This window comes from Phyllostomus discolor, chromosome 1 (assembly GCF_004126475.2).
Source record: "Phyllostomus discolor isolate MPI-MPIP mPhyDis1 chromosome 1, mPhyDis1.pri.v3, whole genome shotgun sequence".
Taxonomy (NCBI): Eukaryota; Metazoa; Chordata; class Mammalia; order Chiroptera; family Phyllostomidae; genus Phyllostomus; species Phyllostomus discolor.
In genome coordinates, this window is record NC_040903.2 from 209,039,995 (window position 1) to 209,064,809 (window position 24,815).

The 24,815-nt window shown below is 60.2% G+C and overlaps 2 protein-coding genes across 2 annotated transcripts in view; both read right to left on the bottom strand.

Moving 5' to 3' along the window:
- Positions 1-16,484, bottom strand: part of GPR68 (G protein-coupled receptor 68) — a 28,699-nt gene extending 12,215 nt beyond the window's left edge. Inside the window, exons 1-2 of the mRNA XM_036013235.1 lie at positions 16,361-16,484; positions 6,407-6,564 (exon numbers count right to left, since the gene is read on the bottom strand). The gene's annotated coding sequence lies outside the window, so the exon portion shown is untranslated. The remainder of the gene's footprint in view (positions 1-6,406; positions 6,565-16,360) is intronic.
- Positions 16,485-21,175: 4,691 nt separating this feature from the next.
- Positions 21,176-24,815, bottom strand: part of CCDC88C (coiled-coil domain containing 88C) — a 110,408-nt gene continuing 106,768 nt past the window's right edge. Inside the window, 3 exon segments of the mRNA XM_028507641.2 lie at positions 21,176-22,205; positions 23,282-23,568; positions 24,239-24,307. Coding sequence (XP_028363442.1) covers positions 21,192-22,205; positions 23,282-23,568; positions 24,239-24,307 — 1,370 coding nt within the window. The 3' untranslated portion in view covers positions 21,176-21,191.

A 24,815-nucleotide genomic window follows, 5' to 3' on the forward strand; every position in this document is an offset into this window, starting at 1 on the left:
GATGGGGCCCCTGGAGGCTCCCTAGCCCAGCCCCCTCACCACCCGGGTAGGGAGGACACCCAGGCCCAGCCAGGCAAAGGCCCCCAGTCGGGGTCTCACGGCTAGGCGGTGGAGCTGGGATTCTAACAGCCTGCTGCCATGCTGCAGGAGCCACGCTGTCATGGCAGGACCCCCTCCCTCCTCCTCAGAAGCTGCTCATGGGGCGCATTGCCAGAACCAGGGAGCCAACACCCACCATGCACGGGGATGGGGGTCACTGAGGATGTGCGTGCTCCCTGCTCTGTTTTGGGGTCTGTCTGCAAGACTTGTCTTCTCCAGAGAGCAAGTTGCTCTAGTCCTGTGGGGGGGGGGGTGGCTGTATCGGTAGGAATCCCGTGAAAAATCGAGGAGGGGTGGCCTGGACCCTCCTCAGTGGTCTCCTGTGTTAGTTACCGAGAAAGGCTGTGCCTCGTTGCAGCGCGGCCGTGTTCATGGAGACACAGGCACTGTTCCTGAGTGTGGAAGCGGCTGGCTCTCCCCGACGTCACACAAAAGGATGCGTGGATTAGGAGGGAAGGGTTGACTTCCTGGTGAATGCCTGGCTCCCCCCAGGCCACACCGGCCAAGGAGAGCACCCTGGCTCTCTCTACGGGGCAGCCAAACCCACAGGCACACACACACAGGCCGTCCCCACCCTCGCTGTCTGTACCTGGAAGAACCGCTGAGGGCACCGTGTCCTCTCCTCCCCACCAAGACTCCCAAGCTGCCCCAGGCTGTGCAGCCCCCTCTGCCAACAGTAAGCACCCACCTCATCTGCAAGGGGGGGTCTTCCTCTCTCCAGGGCGAGGGACCCCCCCCCTTTCCTCCCCAGCCCCCTTGGGCCCCCGGGGGCTGCAGAAGGGAGGAAGCCGCCCTCAGTTCCACTCCAAGTGGCCGGGCCAGGACCCACATCCTCTGTGGAAGGCCCGCTCAGCAAGAGAAAGAGCAGCCCGAGCTGTGCTTGCCCTTGGTGCTGGGCTCTGTCTTGAACCTGAGACAGGAAGGGAGGACAAGAAGCCGCAGTGACACAGGCAGCAGGCAGTGGCCTGCGGTGACCTAGAAACCCAGAACCTCGACTCCCCCAAACCTTTCCAAGTAGACCTGCACCTCAGTAAAAGTAGTGAGTTTGTAATAAACACGGAGCCTCAAGAGAGCCCCCAGCCCACCTCCCCCCGTTTAAACTTCTCTCCTTAAGCCCAAAGGGCCAGAACCTTGCAGGTGCTGCTGTGCAGACCGGGGCCCTTAGTGACAGGTGAGGACGCTCCAGCCCTGCGGGGTGTGGCGGCCTCCCAGGGGCTGCCAGGCCCCCCCCCCCACCCCGGGCCCCCTTCCCTCCTGGGAAGACAGAAGGGTGTACACTGGGCCGGGCCCACCCCCTGAGTTCATTTGCCCCACCCTCTCTCAGCCCCAGGGGCAGCAGTCATGAAGCACAGCAGACGCCCCCTGGGATGACTGACCGGAAGGCTTGCCTGAACCCTGGGTGTCCCTGTCTGCCCCGCCCCCAAATAAACATCTGCTCCAGGGACCTGGGCTCTGAAATGCTGGTGGGATTTTCTGGAATGTTCTGCAGGCTACTTTGAGGGCAACAGAATCCCAGGCCACAAGGCCTGGGTGTCCTCACAGGGAGGACTCTGGAATCTGCCCTGAGCTGGTGGCACCACGCAAGGCCCCAGCACATAGCGACAACCCTGTGCTCACGGGCCGGGGGTCAAAAGCAGAGGCTCTGGGCCTGACTGTGGAGGTCAAGGCCCTGGGCTGCCAGTGTCAGGCTATGTGGCCTTGAGAAATCGCACTCCTGGGTAGCCAAAGGACGTCTGCAAGAGTCAGAAAGATGAGCTCCAACAAGTGCCTGGTGCTTAGTAGGTCCTCAGTAAGTGTTAGTGAGGGTGCCATGATGATGAGGATGGTGGTAGCAGCACCGCTCCCTCAGGCTACAGGTCTGCCCCACAGTCTGACTCTCCCTAGAAAAGGTGAAGGGTGGGCCAGCCAAGATGCTTGTTACAGCACGTCCCCTTCTTCCCACAGCTACCCCGCCGATTTGGAGCTGGTCAGTGCGAGGCCTCAGGGTACCCTCCAGGGCTCTGACAAGCACGGGGAGTGTCTATGATGAGCCACCTGCTATCCGTCTGCAGGGACCTGGGCTGACGTGGGTCTTGAAGGCCGACCTTGACCTCCCCCGGGCCTTACACTTCAGCGTGTGCACTGACATCGGAGGCGCTGATACAAGGTGCCCCACTGCTGCAGGTTCAGAAGTGGCCAGGTGTGAATTGAGGGCCAGCAGAGAGCCTCCCAAAAGCGCCGGGCACCTCGGCCCTGTTGCGGTTACAAAACGGGTGGGAGCCACTTAGGACCAAGGAGCACAGTCCTCGCCATGCTGGGAGCACGCGCTTTGTACCCGGTGCTGTGCTGCGTGCTTTCCAACTGTGTCCTGTTCTCACCTGCGCATCGACCCCGAGAGGCAGGGCTGTCCCTGTGTTGCAGGCGAGGTGACTGTGACTCGGGCAACACCAGCAACCTGCCCGGGGGCTCAGGGGTGCGAGCAGCAGAGCCGTTTGAGGTCAGAGACAGGGCTCCTGGGTGTCTCCTCGGCTTCCTACTGCCGCTGGGACAAACCACCACAAACCCAGTGGCTTCAGACAATGCAGGTTTCTCCTCTCACCATCTGGGGGTCGGAAGTCTGACGCAGGCCCCACTGGGCTAAAATCTGTGTCAGCGAGGCTGTGTTCCTTCCAGACGGTCGACTGGGAAGTGGATTTCCGTGCCCCTTGCTAGCTTCTAAAGACTCCCAGCATTCCTCGGCATGGGGCCCTTCATCTTCGAAGCCGGCAGCAACCGACCCCTCTCACGTCCTCGCTGCACTCTGCCCTTTGCTCCCACGGTCACTCCTCCTATGACTCTGGATGTCCTGGCCCCGGCTTCCCCTTTTAAGGACCCTGGTGATTGCACTGGGCCCACCCGGTAAGTGGCAGAGCTGGGATTCAAGTCAGGGTCCAAATTAATTGTATTTTTATATATATATATGTGTGTGTGTAAATATGTACATAGAGCCTGTCCAGAAAAAGTCCAGCCATTGTTAACATGACGAGAATGGTTTGCGCAACATCAATGTAACCTGGCAGCCGAGGAGCGTGGACTGGAGTGTGCATACAGGACAATGTCGATTTCACTGCACTAGTCAGTGGGGGTGGCAGATGCCATTGAGAGAGCATGTGTACTGTGTGGCTGTTGCATTCAAAATGACTGAGCAAAGAGAGCAATGCATCTGCATCCAGTTTTGCATTAAGCTTGAATATTCCTCCGTGGAAACTATTTGGATGATTCAAAAGGCCGCAGCTATGGGCAACTGATGATTGGCAGCTTCATCAGGACAACACTCCCACTGATACATCACATCTCCTTTAGAGTTTTTTTGTGAAACATCAATACACCCAGGTGGCTCAGCCCCTCACCCCGCCACAGCCCAGATTTGGTGCCCTGCAACTCCTGGATTTTTCCAAAACTAAAATCATGTTTGAAAGGGAAGAGACTTCAGACCATTGATGAGATTCAGGAAAATACGATGGGGCAGCTGATAGTGATTGGGAGAACTGTGTGAGGTCCCAAAGTGCCTACTTTGAAGGGGACTGAGGTGTCATTGTCCTATGTACAATGTTTCTTGCATCTTGTATCTTCTTCAATAAAGTATCTATTTTTCATTTACATGACTAGATACTTTCTGGACAGACTATACACACACACACACACACACACACACACAACCCTCACCAGAGGACATTTTTTGATTGCTTCCAGAGAGAGAGGTAGGGAGAAAGGGAGGGAGAGAAACATCGATGGGAGAGAGAAGCATTGATCAGCTGCCTCCCATACGCATCTAGACTGAGGATCATAACACGCTCAGACTGGGGATCAAGCTCTCAACCCAGGCATGTGCCCTGACTGGGAATCGAACCTGCAACCTTCCGACTATGGGACGACACTCTGACCAACTGAGCCACATGGTCCAGGGCCAGACTGATTATATGTTAGCCATTGTCCATGCAATGCATGGGAATCTGTATGGTTATTAGTCAATGCCCGTCTTTCCCTGTACTCAGCAAGCTCCACCTGGAAGAAGCAGGTGGACCTGTTTTGTTCTCTGCCAGGAAGAATGGTTCTCTACCGAAATAAAAGTACAGCAAAAATGTGTTGAATGTCAGAGTCAATCCATGGCCCCAAACTCCATTTATCTCTGCAGCCCGGCCGGAAGGCCAGGGTGGCTGACACTGAAGTCAGGAGCTAACGAACTCGGGGAGACGGGCAGGATATGGGAGAAGCCACAGGAAGAAGGTTGGCTGGTTTGACTGCGAGCGTGTGGGTGGGTAGCTCCGTGTGAAAGGGCATCACAATGGAACCTACTGCTAAAAGAGAGACTTTGGTTTCTCTTTGGAGAGTCTGTGGTCTGTCGGAGGAGGTTCAAGCAGCCTGGGGCATCCTTCCTGCTCTGGTGCAGGAGGCGCAAATCATAGGCCTAAAGGTTGCCATGGTGACCGCAGGCCTGCTGTCCCCACCGGCCTGCCTTCCCACCCAACCTTTCAATTAATGACCCGCTAATATATGACAACAGCCACTCCAAACACCCAGGCAGCGGTCCCCTTGAGAAACAAGCAGACTTCTCCAGGGACCTAAGAGCTGCAAAGATGCTGGTTACACTCATCTGGGGCCTCCTGCTAAAATCCAGCTTTCTGAATCCAAATTACCCTCTCCCTGGCTTCTTCCGCTCGTTTTCTAGGCCTGGGTTTGACAGAGCTGGGGACAGAGGCCTCCCGGGGCCAGGGAGACAGACACTAGAGAAGCCGCCGGGCCGGATGTCTGTGCCCAGAGAAACTGATCCTGGCCGGGCGGGCTCTGTGCCGAGGCCCCAGGCAGGCACATGTGTATCTCGGCTGGTTTTCTAGCAAAGATGATGTAATTTGTTGCCATGGCACCCGGTGTGGGGGGAGCCAAAGGGGTAGACGTTCAAGTTTCAGTAGATTCAGGATGGTTGGAAATCATCTGATGCCCTTTTCACTGAGAGGTGGGCATGAAGTCCCCTCCCCTTGAATCCGGGTGGGCTCTGGGACGACTTGACCGGAAGAATAAAGTGGAGGCCACACAGCGCCAGCTTCTGGGTCCGGCTCTGGGGAGACTGGCAGCTCCCACCTCCTGTCTCTTGGGATGTTGCTCTTAAAACCTGGGGGTCCCACGGGGAGGAAGCCCAAGGGGCCTCCGAGAGCAGCCCACTTTGAGAGAAGCCAAGACCCTGGCTAACAGCCCCAGCTGAGGCCCGGATCGACTGACACCTCACACGTGTGATCTTGGAGAAAGATCCTCCTGCCCCAGCAGGGCCGTCTCAGCGGACGTTGCAAGGAGCAGACATAAGGCATCCCCCCCCAAACCCTGCCCAAGACACAGATTCATGAGCCAAATAGCTGAGCACTGTTATTTTAAGCCACTGCCTTCTGAAGGGGTGTGTCATGCAGCAATAGATAACTGGAGCGTAAATATTATTCTCCTCCAAAATCACTGAAGGGCTTATGTGTTGTATTCATTCATAAGGTTACATGCTTTTAATGTTTATAATAACTTTGCAAGGAAGGTGTAATAACCTCCGTGTTTCCCATGAAATATCCAGAGAGGTAAGGTATCTTGTTTGAGACCAGCCAGCCAGGAAGGATGAAACCTGTTTTCCACTGTTTCTCTCCCTACAGAGTGCACCGTACCCGGAAGGGCGCAACCTTCCGGGAATATCGAGAACACTCGCGGCTAACCTTTAGGGGGCGCTGCGGAGCTTTCGGGGCAACATCTTCATCCGCATGGTCTCCTAACCACCCTAGGAAGCAGGCACTACTATCATGCCCATCACGGGTGACACTGAATCTTAAAAAGAGGGTAGGGGATCATCTCAAGTTGAAAGCTCTAGTAACTGGAAGAGCCAAGATTTGGACCCAAGCCACGTGGTTCCGGAACGGAACTCTCAAGGGTAGACAGCGTCTAATGCACCCACAGACTGCTGCAGCCCAGCTGCTTTCCCCTGTTCAACTCAGTTCTTTCCCTTCCTGCCTTGTTTTGGGAGCTGACGGGGGGGGGGGGGGGCAGCACAGTGTTCAGCAAAGCATGAGCGTATTATCTCAGATTTGTGCAGTTCCGACCATTCTCACCTATGTTTTGTCCTCACATCCGTGTTGTCCTCTCCCCCTGTGTGAGGTGGCCACGGCTAGTATTTATCTCCATTTGGCGGGGGCCCAGCCCCAGCAAGTGACAGGCCCAAAGCCACTGGCTCCAAGGCTCTCCTCTGCCCACCGCTAAAAAACCGAAGAGCCTTCCCGCGCCCTTTCAACACAGCATCACCATTCTCCAGCTTGAGGATTACCTGGGTCCGCACGACGGCCGGCCAGGGGGTCTGCCAACCAGCGAGCCCACCCGGCGCTCCTGCGGCCAATCACAGGCCAGCTCCGTCCTCCCTCCGCCGCAGAGGCGCTCGTTGGAGTCTCCGGAATCAGGGCCCTTGCCGGACGAGCTGCTCCTGTCCTAAGAGGGAACGCACGATTTGAGGGCCGGGAAGAGAGTGTTTGGGTTTCCTGTGCCGCGGAGCTCCGGGCAGTGAAAGGTTAGCTGTCTTATTATATGTATGTATTTTTTGGAAGTAATTACCAGGTGGCCACGGAGCCAGCCGAGGGGGTGGCTGCTAAACCAGGCGACAACCACAGCGCACACACCCCTCCGGAAGAGGGACGGGGACGCGCCGGCGCTGCCGCGTCTGCCCGCCGTCGCCACCCGCTGGGCCCCCTCCAGGCGCGCCCGCACTGGGCCGCCACCGCTCGGCTCGCGCACACGCACACGCTCCTGCACCTGGCCTGCGCGCACGCGCGCGCGCACACACACACGTGGGGGCCACGGGCCCGCGCTCTCACCACGCGCGCGGGGAAGGCGTAGAGCCGGCCGATGGCGCCGGGATCCGGCTGCCGCACGCGCGCAGTTCCCCGGCCTGCTGCGCCCGGGGCCCCGAGACTAGAGCAAGAGGACTGGCTTCGGGGAGACACACCTGTGCGGCGTGAGGCCAGCCGGAGTCACCCCACTCGTCTCGTCGCCCGTGCCCCCGCCTATGGCTGGCACAGCAAGCGGAGTGGGCACTTCATCTTTTGCAACTGGCGGGGTGAGGGGTGACCGGGGCTGCTTGGCGGGTCCATTTCCGCCCCGGCCTTCCCACTCCTTGGACCATGGGGCCTCGTTGCGCTGTGATTCCCGGCATCCCCCGCCCCCCACGCCCCCGACCGGCGCACCCAGCTTTGCCGTTCTGAGCTCCGCCTTTCACACAAACCACACACCAGGCGCTAGACGCTGGCTCGGAAAAACCCCGCTGGTGCAGCCCTGCCCTGGAGCTACAGTGCTTACCGCCCCCAACTACCATCCTGCTCCCGGGACAGGCTCTGTAGCTGCCAGCGTGGGCTCAGACTGGGCCTCGCTGTGAAGGGACCAGAGGGTCCTCCAGCCACATCCAGAACCCCTAGGTACCAAGCCGGGGGGGGGGGGGGCGGGCGGGGCGCGGGGAGTACATGAAGCAATCTTTTCTCCGCGTCCACAGCCTCAGTACCTCCGTAGCCACTCAGTAAGGCGGGGTCCCCTTGCTGCTGGGTCCCTCTCCACCTCTTTGCACCTCGGGAGGAGGCAGTTTGCTGCCTCCTGCATCCCTGGCACCTCCCGAGGCCCAAGTGCGCCTGCAGCAGAGGTAGCCAGGGACAGCACGGAGGAGGAGGACAGGACCTCCTGCTGGTTTCCTGGAGAACTCCCAGAAGCCCGAGGGCCCCTCTGCCCCACAAGCTCACAGATAACAATAACGATATTCACAGCTCCCAGTTTGTGAGTGCTCTGTGCCAGGTGCTGTTCTAAGCATTTAAATGCATGAACTCATTTGATCCTCACCACTGTGTGAGGTAGATACTATTATTATTCCCATTGTTCACCTCGGGGAACGAAGCACAGAGACGTCAAGGAACTTGCCCAGAGTCACACAGGTAATATAATAAATACGCAGAAACACTGAGATTCGAACCCAGGCAGGTTGCGTCCTCAGCCATCATCACCACCTGCATCCTATCTTAAGCCACCCCGAGCTGTACCCCCAGCGCCTTCTGCCCTTTCATTCACGTCTGCATGTGCTCACTCCTGCGTCCCTCTCTGCTCGGAAGACCGCCTGAAATGCTGCCCCAGTTTTAAGACCGGGACGTCACTTCCTCTCTCGAGCCTTTGTGTTTGGCCCCAGCAATCCGTGCTGAGCCCCCCTTGCTGCTCCCTTGACCCCCTTCCCGGCATGTTTTGCACTGCCCCCTGAGGTCATTGTCCCGCAGCGGTCACTCTGCATGGTCTTCATTCCCAGCCTGTGCCTGGTGCAGAGCCGGGTGCCCCATTCCCGTTTGTGAAGGGAGCCCTTGGTTGTCAGGACAGATAGTTGGGGGTCGGGGGTGGAGGGCAGCTGGAGCGTGGGCTGGAGGGGGGGGGGGTAAAGACAGATCTTTGCCTCGCTTTCTGCTAGCTCCTCTGGGCGGCTCAAAGGTCCATACTTTCTGCCGGGGCCCCTAGGTGGGTCTCTGGAAGGAAATGGACGGTGGGCAGGAAGGCAGAAGATACCCCAGTAGGGGAGGCAGAAGGAGCGGGTGGAAGGGGGAGGTGGGGCACTTAGCCTTTTCTGCCGGGCACGCGCCTAGCACCCTCCCAGCAGGCTCTTCTCTGCGGCTGGCTCAGCCTCTTCTGCTGGTCCTCATTCTGAAATTCCTCCTTCTTGCAAAATATTCACAAACAGAGTGTTCTGGATGAACTACTCATGCCATAAAAATGCACATGTACTTCTTAAAGACTGCTAAACTGAAAGTCGTTGTTAGGAGTTTGGCTTTGAAAGCCAGACTGCCTGAGTTTGAATCCCACCTCTGCTACCTGCAGTAGGGTGACCTGGGACAAGCCCCTAAATCTCTCTGTGCCCGGTGCCCCGTGTGTGAAACGGGGACACGGCTCCAAAGGGGAGGCTGAGATGATTCCATGAGTTACATAAAGCAAAGCCCTTCGCTCAACACCCAGCACCTATTAGGGCTCAGTACATGTTCGCTGTTATTATTGTCCACTCCAAATATTCTCTGATATACGGTGCCTGTCTGTTGAATATTTACCAGTCCTCGGTGCTTAGGAGTAATCTCTTTCCACCACAACAGGTCATTTTCTTCTCTCGCCTTCACAGATCAGGACACTGAGGTCAGTGGGTGGACTCAGGCCTCTCGGGTCCTAAGTGCCTGAGCCAGGGCTGACCTGGGTCCTGACTGTGAAGCTGCCGCTTGCTCTGACCCTGCCCTGCTCCTCCCACCCCCCCAACCCCCAAGGAGAGAGGGCTAGGATGCAAAAGCCCATCATCATCATCATCATCATCGGTTGCTGGATCCAGCATTCGGACTCAGGGGCACAGTGCCTGCCTTGCAAAGGGCTTGTCACAAAGTGAGTCCTGCCAGGGCGGCCACGTCACACAGCCCAGGGGAGGGGGACACTGTACACAGCACTGGGTGGCCCTGTCTCCCTGCCTCTCTCGCTCATCTTTTCAGGCCTCACCTGAGAATATATTGATTGATTTGAGAGAGAGAGAGAGAGAGAAACATTGATCAGTGGCCTCCCGTAACGCACCCCGACTGGGGACCGAAACCACAACCTAGGCATGTGTCCTGACCGGGAATCAAACCTGCAACTTTGTGGTGCACGGGATGATGCTCCAACCAACTGAGCCGCCCAGCCAGGGCCCTGCCCGTCTTTCTGTAGCTCACAGCCTCTGTTGACAGATGCCCGACCATGTCTACAACTTTTCACAGTCTCAGTACTCTTCCACTAAAACAAGCTCTACTTCCCCTCATGCTTCACGTTTTAGACACAGAACAGCACAGTGCCCGTACCAGTTAATTAAAGATCCAGAATTATTGGTCTGTGGACTACAGGCCTGACACCCCTGGCATGCTTTCCCTTAGAAAATGGAGATTTGGACGAGCAAAGAGACTCACTTCCTTGCTGTGTTTCTCGGTGTCGGGATGTCCAGTCCTTGGCAGGGGCAGCAGAATGTGTTATTTTATAAACAACACCAGGCGTTGGCCTAATAAACAACGCATAGCTCACTAAGTTAAAAACGAAGTGCAGATTGTTTTCCAGAACCTTCCTGGACCTAGAGAATGGTAAATTATGGCCCGCGTCCATGGAACGCTGATTTGAGACGTTGCGCTAATAACGGTCTCTCTTGCCCACAAAAACCATCTCCTACCCCGGGCTGGGCTGCAGAGATGCGGCCAGAATTCCTCCAGACACAGCGTGAGTGGCACTGATGTCATTTCTTCTTCTCCAGCCTCCGTGGGGTTTGGGCCAGGGCATCTGCATTTCCCAGTGTCGAGCCCGGGGAAGCACATGGCAGGTGCTATCGCCAGCTGCTGGGTGGGAGAGAGAGGTTGCCGCCCAGGCCGGCGTGTGCGAGGACTTTCAGTGGGCTCGCCCAGGTCCACTCCTCCTCCTCCCCCATCCTACTCGATCAACTCTATCACCGGTCCCCTCGCCATCTGGCTTCTGTTGGGCTTGGCCAATGGGAATCGCTCACTGGGATCAGAGGGGAGAGGGGTCAAGGGAGACTTTATCCACCTGCCAGGGTGGCTTCAAGGTGGCTGCCACCCTTTACTGAAGTCACCAGCTCCTGTCACAGTCCCTCTCCTGCACTGCCCTCCCCGCTCCTTCCCCCAGGCCTGGGATGATAACAGCTCCACCAGGCACCAGCTAGCCCCAGGGTACCACACTGTCTGCACTGGTTCCTTTAACCATGTCGACACCTCTGAACGCCAGCCGTGTGCTCACCTCTCCTTGGTCACCCGGCTGGACTGTGCCTCTTGCTCTCCGCCAGGACCCCACCTGCTGCGGAAGTGGCCCTACCCACGCAGACTCTCATGGAGGCCATGTGTGCGTACTTTAGAGGGCACGCAGAGGCTCTACCAGAAAACAAAAATTACTGATTTCCCGGTTCAGTCTTCCAATTAGCACAGCTGGCCAGCCTCAGAGGAAATCCCTCTTTATCCCCCCGAACAGCTGAATGAGTCCTCCTTCGCCACTCGGCTTCGGTGCCAGCTCATCCCTGTCCCCCCACGGCCCCCCGGCCTCCGCCTGCAGACCACCCCGTGCGCTTCCTGCCCGCGAGCTCCCTGACCCTCCTTCAGGCCCACGCTCTCCTTCTGAGAAATACCCGCCCTGGAGTCACGCACCTCCCGGGCCAATGTCAGGCAGGAAGAAGGTTTTGTCTGATCACGATTTTTTTTTCTGGCATTAACCACACTCCAGCAGGCTAGGGCCTGAGCTGATTAATCAGAGCACCGGCCTGATTCACGGGGCAGTGTTTCCGCTCCTGCTCCGGGCACTCCGCTGCACTCACATAAGACGTGACTAATGAGGGCGGGAAGGCAGGAAACTCCGGGGCTGGCGGAGGGGCCGCTGAAGCCCAGGTACAGCGTGGGCACACACACCTGGAGAGCTGGGGAACCCGTGTCGCCTCCCTGGCTGCTCTGCAGACTCCTGGAGGAGGCCTTCAGGCCGGGCTTGCTCAGGCTGAGACAGTTGGGAGAAGAGGCGACATCTGAATGTCTAGCTTCGAGTCCCCGGTCTGCTGCTTTCCGGTGCCCCCTGAGCCTCAGTTTCTTCTTCTTTCAAATGGGGTTAATAACAGTGCTGGCTGGTGTGGCTCAGCGGACTGGATGCTGGCCTACAAACCAAGAGGTCACGGGTTCGGTTCCCGGTCAGGACACATGCCTGGGTTGCAGGCCAGGCCCCCAGTTGGTTAATAGCTAATCATTGTATCTCTTGCACATCAATGTTTCTCTCCCTTTCTCCTTCCCTTCCCTTCTCTCTAAAAATAAATAATAAATAAAATCTTTTAAAAAATAACGTGAGGTTAACAAGGAAGATCAGTGTAAGAATGAAACATAAAGGTGCCCTCAGGAAAGCGGGTTGGCACAGAAGCCAGGAGTGCAGCCCTGGGGGTGCCCAGGGGGTGGGGTGGGCTGGGAAGGCACAAAGGGGGCTTGGTCGGCCGATGCCAGGTGGCAGGACCCAGGCTGGGGCTGCTCAGCCAGCCTCGACCAGCCCCTGCCTTCGTCTCCTGCTTATGGAGAAGGGGTGGAGCCCGGCTCTTCACACTGGTTGTGCGACTCCGGAAAGTTATATGACCTCTCTGTGCCTCAGTTTCCTCATCTGTGGAATTGGGAATAACATCTCACAGTATTCAGTGAGCCAATAAGTATTTTTAAAAACCTCTTAGAACTGTTCTAGGGGGCGCCCGACAAACGCCGGGGCGGCCTCCTCACCCCAGGCCTGTGCCCCCGGCTCCGGTGCACAGGCTGTGTGCCGGCGACTGGGGGGCGGGGTTTGTTTTCTCCAATGTGCTGTTCCCTGTGCCTCCGATGGGGCTCGTGTTCCTCTGGCGTGTGGGTGTTGGTGGAGGGCAGAGGTGAACTGAGTGGCGTTCGCCACCAGGAGCTCTTCCAGACGTGCCTGCCTGGAGCCCCCAGAGAGAACCATTCGCAGCTCCCTGGGTTTCCCGGGATCGGCGTGGGTGCCTCTCACAGGGGTGGGTGCTAGGGTGGACCGGCAGAGACTGTGTAACCTAGACAGGGGCCTCGTCCAGAAACGCCAGGGGATTCCCGTGTGCCGGGCTCAGGCCTTGCCTGGCCTGTTCCCTAGGCTGCAAGCTAGTGCCTTGGGGGTGGTAATGGTGCTGGAAAGGCAGCGTAGCCTCGGACCGCAGACTGCCCGGGTTCACATCCCAGCTCTGCCATCTGCCAACCCAACTCACTTCTCAGTGCCCCACCTGTATGTAATGTGAGGAGGGCAGCAGGGCCCTGCCTCCTGGGGTGCTGGGTAGTGAGCTCAGAGTAGCTCCTAGACCCGAGGGGGTGCTCGGTGGACGCCAGCTGTTGTTAATGTGCCACCAGTGACGGCGCCCTCCGACTACCGGGGAGGGACAGCTATTGTGACAACTACTGTGACAGCCAGAGTAACGGCCCCTCAAAGATGTCCATGCACCCTCACCTGCACCTGTGACTGTGTTGCCTTACGTGGCACAAGGGACTCTGCAGAAGTGGTAAGTTAAGGACATTATCCTGCACGATGCAGGCGGGCCCGCTGATCGCACGGCTGGAGGGGAGAGCACGGGAGGGATGCAGGGTGGGACGGGGCGACCAGCCACTGTTGGCCACAAGCCGAGAAAGGCAGGCGGCCTGCAGAAGCCGGGAAGGCCATGGGTTCCCTCCTCGAACATCCATAAAAGACTCAGCCGTGCCAACACGCCGAGACCCACTTCTGGCCTCCAGCACTGTAAGGTCCTGTAAGACTTCTGTTTTTCTAACCCTCACCCGTGGATACACTTACTGATTCTAGAGAGTGGAAAGACGGGGGTGGGAGGGGGTGGAGAGAGAGAGAGAGAGACATCGATGTGAGAAACCCGTTGCCGTCTGCAGGAGCCCTTCCTGGTAATGGAACCTGTGACCTTTCGGTGTACGGGACGATGCTCCCACCAACTGAGTCACCCAGCCAGGGCATAAATGTGTATTGTTTTAAGCACCAAGTTTATGGGAACTTGTTACAACAACCAAAGGGAACTCGTACAGCTGCCAAGACCCAACACGGCCGCATCCCCGAAGGAAGAACCGCGGTGAGTCACCGCAGCGGGGACCGAGCCACGGCTGTGCCGCCCGCACTGCCTGCCCTGTGAGGGGAAGGGACACCCTGGCCGTGGAACTGAATGTCCCCTGGCCGCGGGCCAGAGATGGACTGCTCGGGGCAGGAGCGCTCAGGGCCTGTGCGGTTGGCTGGCGAAAGGCCTCCTAGAGGAGCTGCACCCTTGGCAGGGCCTTGAAGGCTGGAGGGTATGGGGTTTGGACCAGGAGGAGGAGGAGGAGGAGGAAGGAAAGGCTCTATGGGAAGGGGCCCAACTATTCATTCATCACTCGTTCATCTGCTCATCCAGCTCCTGGCTCCAGGCCCTGGGGGTGGGGACCTGGATGGTGAACTGAGTGAGACGGACCTGGTGGCTGTTCTTACGGAGCTTACACTCTGTGGCGGAAGCCGCTATGCCATTGCAATGAGACACGACAAGTGTGACAGCAGGAGTGCAGCTTGTTAAGGGAGGCACATCTGGATAGGCTTCCTGGAGGAAGCGACCCTTCAGCTGATGCAGGATAAACTAAAGCTCTGTTCTGTATTGCTCTGGGCTCTGTGTGGTGCTCTGCACTCAGCGGGTGCCGACGGATGGGAGTTCAGCCATATAGCCTCTTATTCCCGGCCCAATTCCTTCTTACTCCGTCCTGTCACACTAAGGGGAGCATCTCAGTTGGATGCTAGCCTGTTCTGAGCACGACCTTAATTCTTGCTCGTCACCCTTTGTAACAGGTGTTCATTATAATTGAATAGTGCTGCTTGCCGTTCTATGTTTTGTTTTCGTTTAATTATCTTTTGTGGCAGGGGGCACTGAGGTTCCACTCCTGGGAGTGGAACGCAATTGCCCCGCAAACGTGCGTGAACTTAAGTGTGACAGAACCACGAGTGAGGGGGCAGGAGGGCTGTTCCTCTCGCCGCCGAATGGCCCCCTGGGCCTGGCGGCGGACAAAGAGGCGCTCAGTGCCCCTTGGCGGTGGCCCTGATCACTCCTTTGGGACCGCCACATCTGAACCCCACCCCCCCCACACACACACTCAGTAGTGCGGAGGGCAGAGTGGCACCAGAGGGTGAGCGCCGAGCGGCTAGAAGTCCCAGAGAATTCTCGCAGGGCTGGGGGTGGGGCTGCTGCAAGGGGAGGGGCTGACTGGACAGGAGGCACGGAAATCTGCTCCATGTGCTTTCTTGGGCGGGAAGGGGAGAAAGCTGGAGCGAGGCAGGGGACACATGCATGTGTCACGTGTGGCTGAGTGGGTCTGGAGGGGAGGAGCTGAGCACCCAGGAGGGTCAGGAGCTCAGGGGACACGGAGGAGATGGTGCGGGAGCCCTGGCTCCCACGTCAGGGGAGCAGCAGCAGGGAGGTCCCAGGGGACCTGTGGGGAGCTCTGGGCATGGTGCCCCCTGGGAGCCACACGGGGGGCATGAGGGCCAGGGCAGGCTGGCCGGGGGGAAGAGACGACCGGCAGCGTGAGGACCTCAGCGGTGGCCGGCTGCATCGTGGCCCGTGCACCCCTGCCTCCTTCCCTCCTCTGGGGTATGTGGGCTATTTTGAGCTAAAGGCAACGGAGACCCTTTACTTTCTCTTGTTAACCTGTCTCATGCAGATTTAATGATTAGACCAGCCTAAAGAACTTAGGAAGGTACAGGGACATTTCTTCTTGCCCTACGTATATAATAAGATGAAGCTGGAAAGGGGGAGTTTTCAAAACTCTGATTCAGAAGGGAGAATTCGGATTAACACAGCAATCACAACACTCTGACGACAGCTATGATTGGACCACACCGTGGGAGCCCGAAGTCCAAACGCGCCCGATCGGGAGGAGGGCAGTCGGGGTAGCCTTCCTGGAGGAGGAGACTGCTAGACTGAAAACTGCAAGGGGACTAGGAGGTGCCCTGGGAATGCTCGCAGTGACCGGTGTGCATGGTGCAGTGGACAAGGGAGCCCTGTGCACACTGGCGGCGGGGGCTGAAGTTGAAGTGCACTGAGGGCCCATTTGCCCGGTGAGGGGAAGGGGCCGATGGAGAGAGCTGAAGGAGCCAATGCAGGAGAAGTGCCAGGCAGCAGCAGGCATCCAGTAGATGTTAGTTTGCCCCGGTCCCCCAGGGCAGGCGGGCATTGTCCCAACCTGCCGAGAGGCCACCGAGCCCAGGGGAGCCTGCCCTGGGCTGGGTCCCGGGCTCCCAGGGCAGTGCTCTTCTGTGGGCCTTAGCTACCGTCCCCAGAGGTCAGGGCCTGTCCCCAGGGAACCTGGGCAGTGTTGGACTTTTGAGATCTGCCCCCACCCAAGAGACCTTGGGCAGGACCACTGTCTCTGGCCGGCTGTGCCCCCAAACGCCACCCAAGTGCCGGTTGGTCCCTGGACACCAAAAGCACTATCAATGTGGGCCCTGTGATGACAGGGACCTACCTCCCAGCCCTCTTCCTTCTCCTCTTCGCCCCCCAGAGGCCATTGTACCAGGGACTGGATTTTGAATTCTACGCTCCAGGAATGTCGGGGAGCCGGCCTTGCCCAAGGCGCAGGGTCTCCTCCTCGTCCTCCCAACCCGCGGCCGCCGTCGTTCCCGCTGCCGCTCACACCGCCCCAGCCTCACCCCCAGCGGAGCTGCCCGGCGCACTCACCTCGCTCCGGTCGCAGGTGCAGGAATCCCGGCTGCAGATGGATCGCACCCGGCTGGCCCGGCCCCCGCCAGCCAGCGCGAGGGGAAGGATGGCCACGCGGCGGTAGCGGCGGTGGCGGCAGCGCGGAGGACCGGGCGGGGGCGTGGTGCAGCGTGGCTCCGGCTGGCCGCGCCGCTGCCACCTGGAGGCCGTGCAGGGTCGGGCTCCGGCGGGCGCACTCCCGCCTGCGGGCACAGAGCAGCTGCCCCAGCGGCCTTGGGAGGATGCGGCTTCCAGTAAGGCTAGTGAGGGCCATCACTCTACCGCAGGGATCACGGGGGCCCAGAGGCTTACTCCTCCTTGTTAATTTGGGGTTTCTGGGGAGGGGGGAGGGGCGCGGGCAGCTGGTTTTGCCTCTGCCAGCTTGCAGACTGCACGCGCGGAGCGGCTCTGCGAACCTCAGGGGGCTGGGCCAGAAAGCCGAGCCTGGAAAGGGGATGACATTTCTGAGCCGTCCCTGGGCACCTGCCGGCCCCGCCAGGACCCTCCGCCCTCCCAGGCTCCTGCCTGACTTCCACAGGCCTTCTCCGCCCCACCTCACACACCGGGAGGTGGCGGGCCTCCCCAGGTCCCCTCTCCCCGCCCTATCCCCGGAAGAGGGCAAGGAGGGAGGGTGGGAGAGAGAGAGAAGCCGGGGCAGTGTCCAGCCTCCAGACATAGCCCACGTGGCCTCTGTGTGCCCGGTGTGGGGAGATCCCTGTGCCTACGTGAACGGACAAGGACCAGGATGGGTCGCTCCCAAGGCCGGGCTGCTCTGCCCTCCGCCTGCACCTTCTCTGCCCACTCCTCACTTGTCCCGTCCCTTCCAGCCCACCCCTAAACTGCCTCCCCCTGCCCGGCTGGAGCCAGCCTGCACTGGCTGCCAGAGCAGATCGGTGAGTTTCCAGGAATTTCGCAAGCCAGGTGTTAAACACAGCCCTCATTAAAAATTAACTTACGTAAACTGCTATTAAATGATTTATATTAAAAACAGAGGTAATAAATACTCACACCTTGCCGCTTGTGATTATTGTACGGTTACCTAGGCTCTTGGGGTTGTTTATACGTGTTCCGTCTGTCTGGAGGTGACAGTGTATAATGGGGTGACACGGCACCTCTCTTCCCACCTCTGCGGTTGGCGACACCATGTTGGCAGCGTGAACTGGGCCGTGGTGGAAGTGTTTACACCACAGACATTGGCAAATGTTGCCCAACCAGGGCTTGATTTGTTTTTGCCAGCGTCTTCTGTCGCTAGACTTCAGAGGGTGGTGGAGAAAATGTTAGTGAAGATTAAACTTAAGTGTCTTGGGTGAATATTATGGTATGCAAATTGTATTTTTTTTTTTTACATCTGTGGCCCTTACAAGGCGACTAGCACAGGAGACAGAGGAACGTCAGCTGGCATCCGGAACACGCCGGCCGGACTGAGCGGTCCCCCACATCGGCGGATGAGTGAGGTTCTCGCACACCTTCCGCTTGTCTCGATAACCTGGGAGAAAGGACCATCCACACGCACGCTGCCACCACTCACTCGTCGGCTGAGTGCACGCATAGGTTGGCTATGAATACTCGAGTTTGGCAAAAATCAATGAGAGCTTTCTGAGGGAATCGGTGGGCTGTCTGCATACATGTATATACACACATGTGAGTGTATGTGTACGTGTATATGTGTATACATACAGATACATCCCCTCCCGGTTGGTTGAAAAACAGCTGGCTGGCTGCCCCCCAGGGTCTGCCCTACCTTTCGTAATGGCCTCACTTTCCTGTTCTCCCCCGGGTGGGCCCCTCTTGTCCCACAGGTGCTCACAGATGTCCCTCCAGGCAGACCTCCGCCCTGAGCTCTGGGCACGAGTGTCCAGCTCTCACCTGGGTACTCCCCACCCACCAGATCACACATCTCCCAGGCCAGTGCAGAGTCGGGGGGGGGGCTGCAGCTCGGCAGGGGTGAGATTTGGGGTGTGCCCCTCAGCCACAGACCCCACGGTACTGCCTGGGGAGGCAGGCTTTGACCTGAGGTTGGCTGTGTACGTGAGCGAGGTGTCACTGTTGGAACCCACTGACGGAGTAATGGACAGGATGTGGGGAAGAGGGAGGGGATGCCGGACTCCGCCTGGGTGTCAGGGGCCCGATGGGACGAGAGGGGGAGCACGGGTTCTGGTGGGGGAGGAGGGTGGACTGTGTGTTGGGCATTTTTGGCTGGAGGTGTCTTTGGGACATTCAAGCTGGAGGCGGGCCTGGAGGTTCTGAGAGGCTGGGGCAAGGGGTGTGTTTGAAGCCCTCTGGGAAGGCTGTAATTAAAGCCAGGGATGTGCGTGCACTTGTCTAGGGTGGGAGGAGAGTGATGGAGGCTCGGGTGCACCCCGGGGTGAGCACATAAAGAACCGAGACCGCAGAGGGGTGGGTGTAGCTCCCGTGGAGGCCGAGGGAGGGGAGTGTTCAAGGAGGCAGGTCACCTGGGGTGAGTGCCTGAGAGCTGCCACAGCAGCCACATTATGTGGGGCAGGCAGACCAGCTGGCAGGCCCCTGCCGAGACCCAGGGTCAGGGTGTGTGTGTGTGTGTGTGTGTGTGTGTGACTTAGATGAGCACAGAGGGCTGAGGTGAGGGGCGTGTGCAGATTCTGGACATGCTCTCAGGCTCAGGTGACCTATAAAGTGCCGGATGTGGAGGCAGAAGAGGCCGAGACTGCATCACATTTCCTGGCTTCTGTGACTGACAGCTGGTGTCAACGAGCCAGGGAGCCTGCAGCCCGGGTGGGGGGTCAGCCAGGCGGCTGACCTTGGGCCTGAAGCTCAGGGGTGGTCAGTGCTAGGGGAACCCGGTGGGGTCAGCCCTGAAGGGGCGGCACGGGGAGGGAGATGCCTCAAAGGCAGGACCTGGGACTCAGCACACAGGAAGCTTTCAACGACGGTGGAAGTAAGGAATGACCCAGGAATTGGTGACGCTGAGCATTCCAGCTGCCCCCGAAGGGAGGGAACTGTGAGACAGAGGCCGAGAGCCCCAAGGAGTGACTGGCCAGGTGTCAGATCCAGCCAAGGCCAAAGGCCATGTGGAATGCAGCCTGCACTGCATGGTTGCACTGCTCGCTCAGGGTGGCTCCAGGTACTACGACGGCAGTCCCCCAACCCTCGACAGGACCGGTTGCAGAGTGTCGGGAAGGAGTGGGAGAGGAGGCAGGAGGCAGCACTTTTGCAGAAGAAGTTTGGTGAGGAAGGACGGACGCGTGGAGGTATCAGCTGGACAGATGGGGATGATCTGCTCAAGGAAACCTGTGTGTGCCTGCCTTCCTCACTCCCTCATCTCCAGGCATCCGATGGGGGGGGCCCCAGGCCCTGAACGCCCGACCCGGCACTGCCTCCCTGAGCAGTCTTGGAAAACCCTGACAGATCACTTGAGGCTCAGCTCCGGTTGTGATACAAACTCCGCATCAAAATGGGACTCGACTTAAAATAAGTGCAAGCCTGGGAACCGCTGCTGCCCAGGAAATGGACACCTGCCTTTCACGTTCCCACCTCGTGGCAAAGCGGGCTGTGGCTGCCAGGGGCCGAGGAGACTGGGGGGGGTGGGTGGATGCAGGGGGCCCCAAGAGCCCACCGCCCCATCCACATCACCAGCAACGAGCGGGGAGGAAAACCAGGACTCAGTTCTACCCCAGTGTTTATTACAACCCCTCCTCGTGTTCCAGAACCAGAGGCCATTCAACACACAGCCAGCGCACCCTGAAACCGACAGTGTTCAGGCTCCCCTCTCTTCCTAGGCACATTACTCCGGAAGGAAAAAGCCTTTAACACACCCGTCACCAGGGTCGGTGCATCCCAGGAGAGCACCTTTGCTAAACGGGGAAGAGAGCCCGCCGGGAACCTGTGCACGCGGAACAGCGGGCGAGGCTCCCAAAGGGGACAAACGACTCCCGTGGAACATAAATAGATCCCCTCCAAGTACGCACGCTTCATGTGAGTGTGCACACGTACGTGTAATATATTAAAGGAGTTATTCAGAAACAACACATCGACATCGCCGTGACGGGGGGCACGGGGAGCCGTGCTCCCCCCGGCACACTATGTACACTCGCCGGGAGGGGCTGGGCAGGGCGCTCCCTGCCCCGCGCCTGGGCCAGACCCGGCAGATCCAGTGTTTGTAGAAAAGGGAGCCAGCGAAGCCAGGTGCCCACGCGGCCCCCGGAGCCAGCTGCAGGAAGCGAGGTAAAGGCCCACAGCCGCCTGCTTGCAAGGCCACCGTGGCCCCGGGAGAGGAAGTGCGGGGGCCCCAGACGCAGGGCGCCGCTCTAGGGGAGCAGCGGGCCTGCCTCTCGGGTCCACCCGGGGCCTCGGGGCCTGCGTGGTTTGGCCGGCCTGGGCCTGTCCTGGGATCAAATGGCTTCTGGGGGTGGGAGTAGAGTTGTCAGGCCCACGAGGGCTCAGCCCTGTGAGGTGCCAGCGTGCGTGCATCTGCACACGTGCATGCACACTCATGTGTGCACACACGCACGCTGCAGTGGAGGTCGACGAGTTGCAAACAAGTGTTTGTACAGGGGCATACCCGAGTAGTGTCTGCTTCGGGGAGGCCAGTTTTTTGTCACCGTGGCGTGGGCATCCCCAGGCCAAAGCAGGTGTGCTCCAGGGACACCAGGTGCCAGAGGCTGCCGATTCGGAAGACTCGCCACACACCTGGGAGGGTCACCCCTTAGGGCTTGGCACAGTGTTTTCATGAACAAAGCGAACGGGAGATGGGAGAAACTCGAGGGGACCCTTTCCCGACACCACGGGCAGATGGGGGAGGACGAGTCAGGAGTTCCGAGGTCCAGGGGACGAGTCACACGCAGCCATACTCGTACCACACCGTCTGCGGGTCCCCGCCCGGCTCCGGGGACGCCGGCGTGCTCTTGGGGTTGTTCCCACGACCAAAGTCCTCGGGGGCCCGGCCGGGGTGCGGAGCCAGGTCGGGAGACCTGGCGGGGCTCTTAGCGGGGAGCCCCTCTCTGGGGCCCGGCCCTGGGACGCCGTCCCCCTCCGAGAGGCCGAGTCCCGCCCGGACAGGGGCCACAGTAGCCACTTCCCCCGAGTGCGGGGGGTTTGGGGGCTTCGTCCTGGCGACAGGGGCCACAGCAGGTGAGACGTGCGGGAGCTGGGAGGAGGTGCCGCCGCCTCCGGTGGCAAGGGCGGGGGCCGTGGCGGACTGCTGCAGGGGGGCCAGCCTCTCCTCCTTCGGGGGAGCCAGTGAGAAGCGCCTCGTGTCCAGGGGCCGGCTTCGGGGACCCGGGCCCTGGCAGGGGCCACTGGCCTTTCCCACAAGTGGGGTCCGCTCCCGGGCCAGGCTGTGGGAGCTGGAGGGGGTGGCGCTTAGCAGGGTGTGGCTGCCTATTTCTCTGCCCCCCAAGGCCTCGGAGCCCCCCAGCTTCTGCACGGACTCCTGTTTGCAGGTGTCCGGCCCGCTGGCCCGAAGCAGGTCGGCGGAGGCCAGGCTGAAGGCCCGGCTCAGGGACGCGCTGCGGCCGGCAGCTGGGTGGGGGGCCGGTGGCAGGGCGGCCGGCCGGGGTCTACCCAGAGACAGGCTCTGTGGGGGCTGGGCCTGCCTCCCGGGGGCGCTGGGCGGGGCCTGGGCATCGGCCTCGGCAGGTCTGAAGTTCGGCTTCACGTACTGCCCCGGCTTCAGCTGCCTCCCGTCGGGGGTGTGGATGGCCATCTTGATGGTGGGGGCCACCAGGCTGGTTGGCATCTTGGCCCCTTCTTTCCTGGCGGGCGGTCCCGGCTGACCTCCGACGCCTGGGAGATCGTTGGCCTTCCTGAAGTAGTCGCTTAGCAGGTCGTCCCGGGAGCTGGGAGCGTCCTGCAGGGACGAGAGGAGGCGCCTGAGAGGCAGGCAGGAGGCAGGGCCAGGAGGGTCCTTGGAGAGCCCGGAACGCCCCAGGGTGTCCCCGGTGCAACCACAGCTGGGACTGAGGCTTCCCGCTCGCCCTTGGTCGGGATGGCGGGGCCGGGGCAACTCACGGTGGAGGGAGAGAACCTGACGCCGCTCAGACACCCCTCACCCCACCACCCCCATCCCACCGGCAGGAAGACAGCCCAGGTAGGGAAAAGGCCCTCCACCAAACACATCCCCTTTGCGGAAGGGTCAGGCCTGGAAGCCTGCCCCCAGCCTGCAGGGTCCACCTGTTCCTCCCCGTCCCACCAAGCAGAGCGGGAGGCGGAGGGTGGGCCGGCTGGCGGCTGTCCCCTTTCCTCCTCCGAGCAGCCTGCTTGGCCACCGCGCCAGGGCTCCGCCTCGACCGCCAGGACAAGACACGAGGCCGCTCCTGGCAGGCCCGGCCAGCCGCGCTCACAGCCCTCACTGCCCCCTAGATCTTCCTCTCGACCCAGGAGACAGGGCAGTGGGGCCGAGAGAGGCAGCCCCTCCCCCCACGGGGAACTCCAGGCCTCACAGGGGACGGCCACCTGCCACCGTCCCCTCAAGGCTGCCCCGCCCTCCGCTCAAGTCCGCTTCCCGCTCTGACGGCAGAGTAGAGGGTCACTGCAGAGGTGGCACGGCCTAAAGGGGTGCCCTGTGGCCCTTGACAGGGACAGTCTGCCGACCTCTGCCGGTGGAGATGCCGGGTCGGTGGGTGTTCAGAGCCCCTAATCCTGTAGGTGGGCGCTGCCCCACTTTTGGAGAAGCTCCAGGGGTGGACAGGTGTGCACCATCCCCACCCTCCGTGTCCACTGCACATCTCTGCCCGCTCGCTTCACAGATGCAGAAAGCACCCTCGGGGGTCTGGGCCTGCCGCCAGCACACGGGGCTGCTGGCTGGTGGCTATGTGCCCCCAGCCAAGCCGGCTCGGCGCCAGGCCGCGCCCCCGCCCATCCGTCTCCATGGTCCTGGCCCATCTGAGGACAGAGTGAGGGAGAGGGCGCCCCTGTGCCACTCACGGGGACGGGGGAGCCTCGGTTGCTCTCCTCTAGGAACTCCTCCAGGGTGACCATCTCGCTGCTCGGGGAGGCGCAGGGCCGCACCCCTGCGTGGGGATGGGCCACGGCCCTCTTCTGGACACCCTCCTGGGCGAGAGGCCCGTTCCGGGGTGGCGGGTGCTCCTGGCGGCCGAGGGCAGTGCGTCCTGGGGTGCCGGCGTCCCGGGGCAGAGGAGCCGTGTCCCTGCTCGGGACCAGGTCTTCGCTGCTGAAGCTCTCGGCCCTGCCGTGGAGTCGGTCGGAGGAGCCTGGGGGTCAGAGCGAGGGGACACAGAGGAACACGTGGGGATGCCGCGGCCGCCGGCACGTGGCAGACAGAACCCCGCCCGAGAACCCGCGGCGCCTGGCTCTGCGGCTGCCGCTGGGGGTGTCAAGGCCATTCTGGAATGCTTTGGAATCGCACACTGGCATTTGGAAACAAAACAACTCAGAGTAAAAGCGGAACACTTCTGCTCAAGCTTCAGTTAACAGCCGTCAGGCACCACCCCCGTCAGCTCCTGGGACAGCGCCCACTCTTCCAAACGCACAGGAACCGGCCCGGCAGACAGACCACGTCCCGCGCCGTGAAACAAACTTGAAACATTTCGAAGGAATCCAGGCCACCCACTGTGGGCTGGCCACGCGGGATGGGAGCAGCCGGTGCTGCCCCCTTCCGGAAGGGGGAGTGCTCGGACTCAGAGGTTGGGTGGTTCGACCCGGAGCCCAGGGCTGGTCAGCGGAGAAGGGATTTGAACCCAGAGCTGTTATTATAACGCCCAGGCCTGCTCCTGAAACTGCACGACGCGGCGGTGTGAACGCAAATGCACAGCGCTCTTAAGACCCTTGCTGGCTGCGTCTTTAAAACCATACGACTAATACGGGTCCTGGGCCTAGGATCCGAGGTCACTGAAAAGCGCAAGGACAGAGAGGCCGGCTTACCCTTCAGTGGGAGCGGCGAGCCCTCGCTGGACGCGTTCCTGCTGCTCTCCAAGCTGCCCGGCTGCGACGCTGGAAGGGAACAAGAGGTCACCCTGAAGGGCCCACGACCAAGCGTGTCCCCGACTAAGCCATCTAATCCGGGAAAACTTACACCACCGGGTAACTCTGTGCCACAGTTCAGGCAATCGCCCTCAGGAAGGTTGGAATTTGGGATCCTCTAGAGCCCCCCAGGAGGGGTCCAGCCTCACCGGAGGGCGGGGCGCAGGCAGCACGATGTACGCACGCACGCACGGTAGGCGGTCCGGAACTACACCCTGCGCTGTCCTGTGAGGTCTGGGGCTGGGGCCTCAGTTTCCCTAACAGGGGAAACTGGTATGGAAAGCAGGCGACAGAGGGCTGCTCTGGGTGAGCCGAGGGCTGGGCGCTGGGGAGCGCCCACCCTTAGTGCTGTGAGGAGCTTTCTGGACCACGCACGGAAACGCCCTGCCTAGACGGTAGCACGTACACGTCTGCACATGCACCACAAAGCGTGTGCCCGTGCACAGGGCAGCTTCGCCTCAGCCGCCCGTGGGAGCGG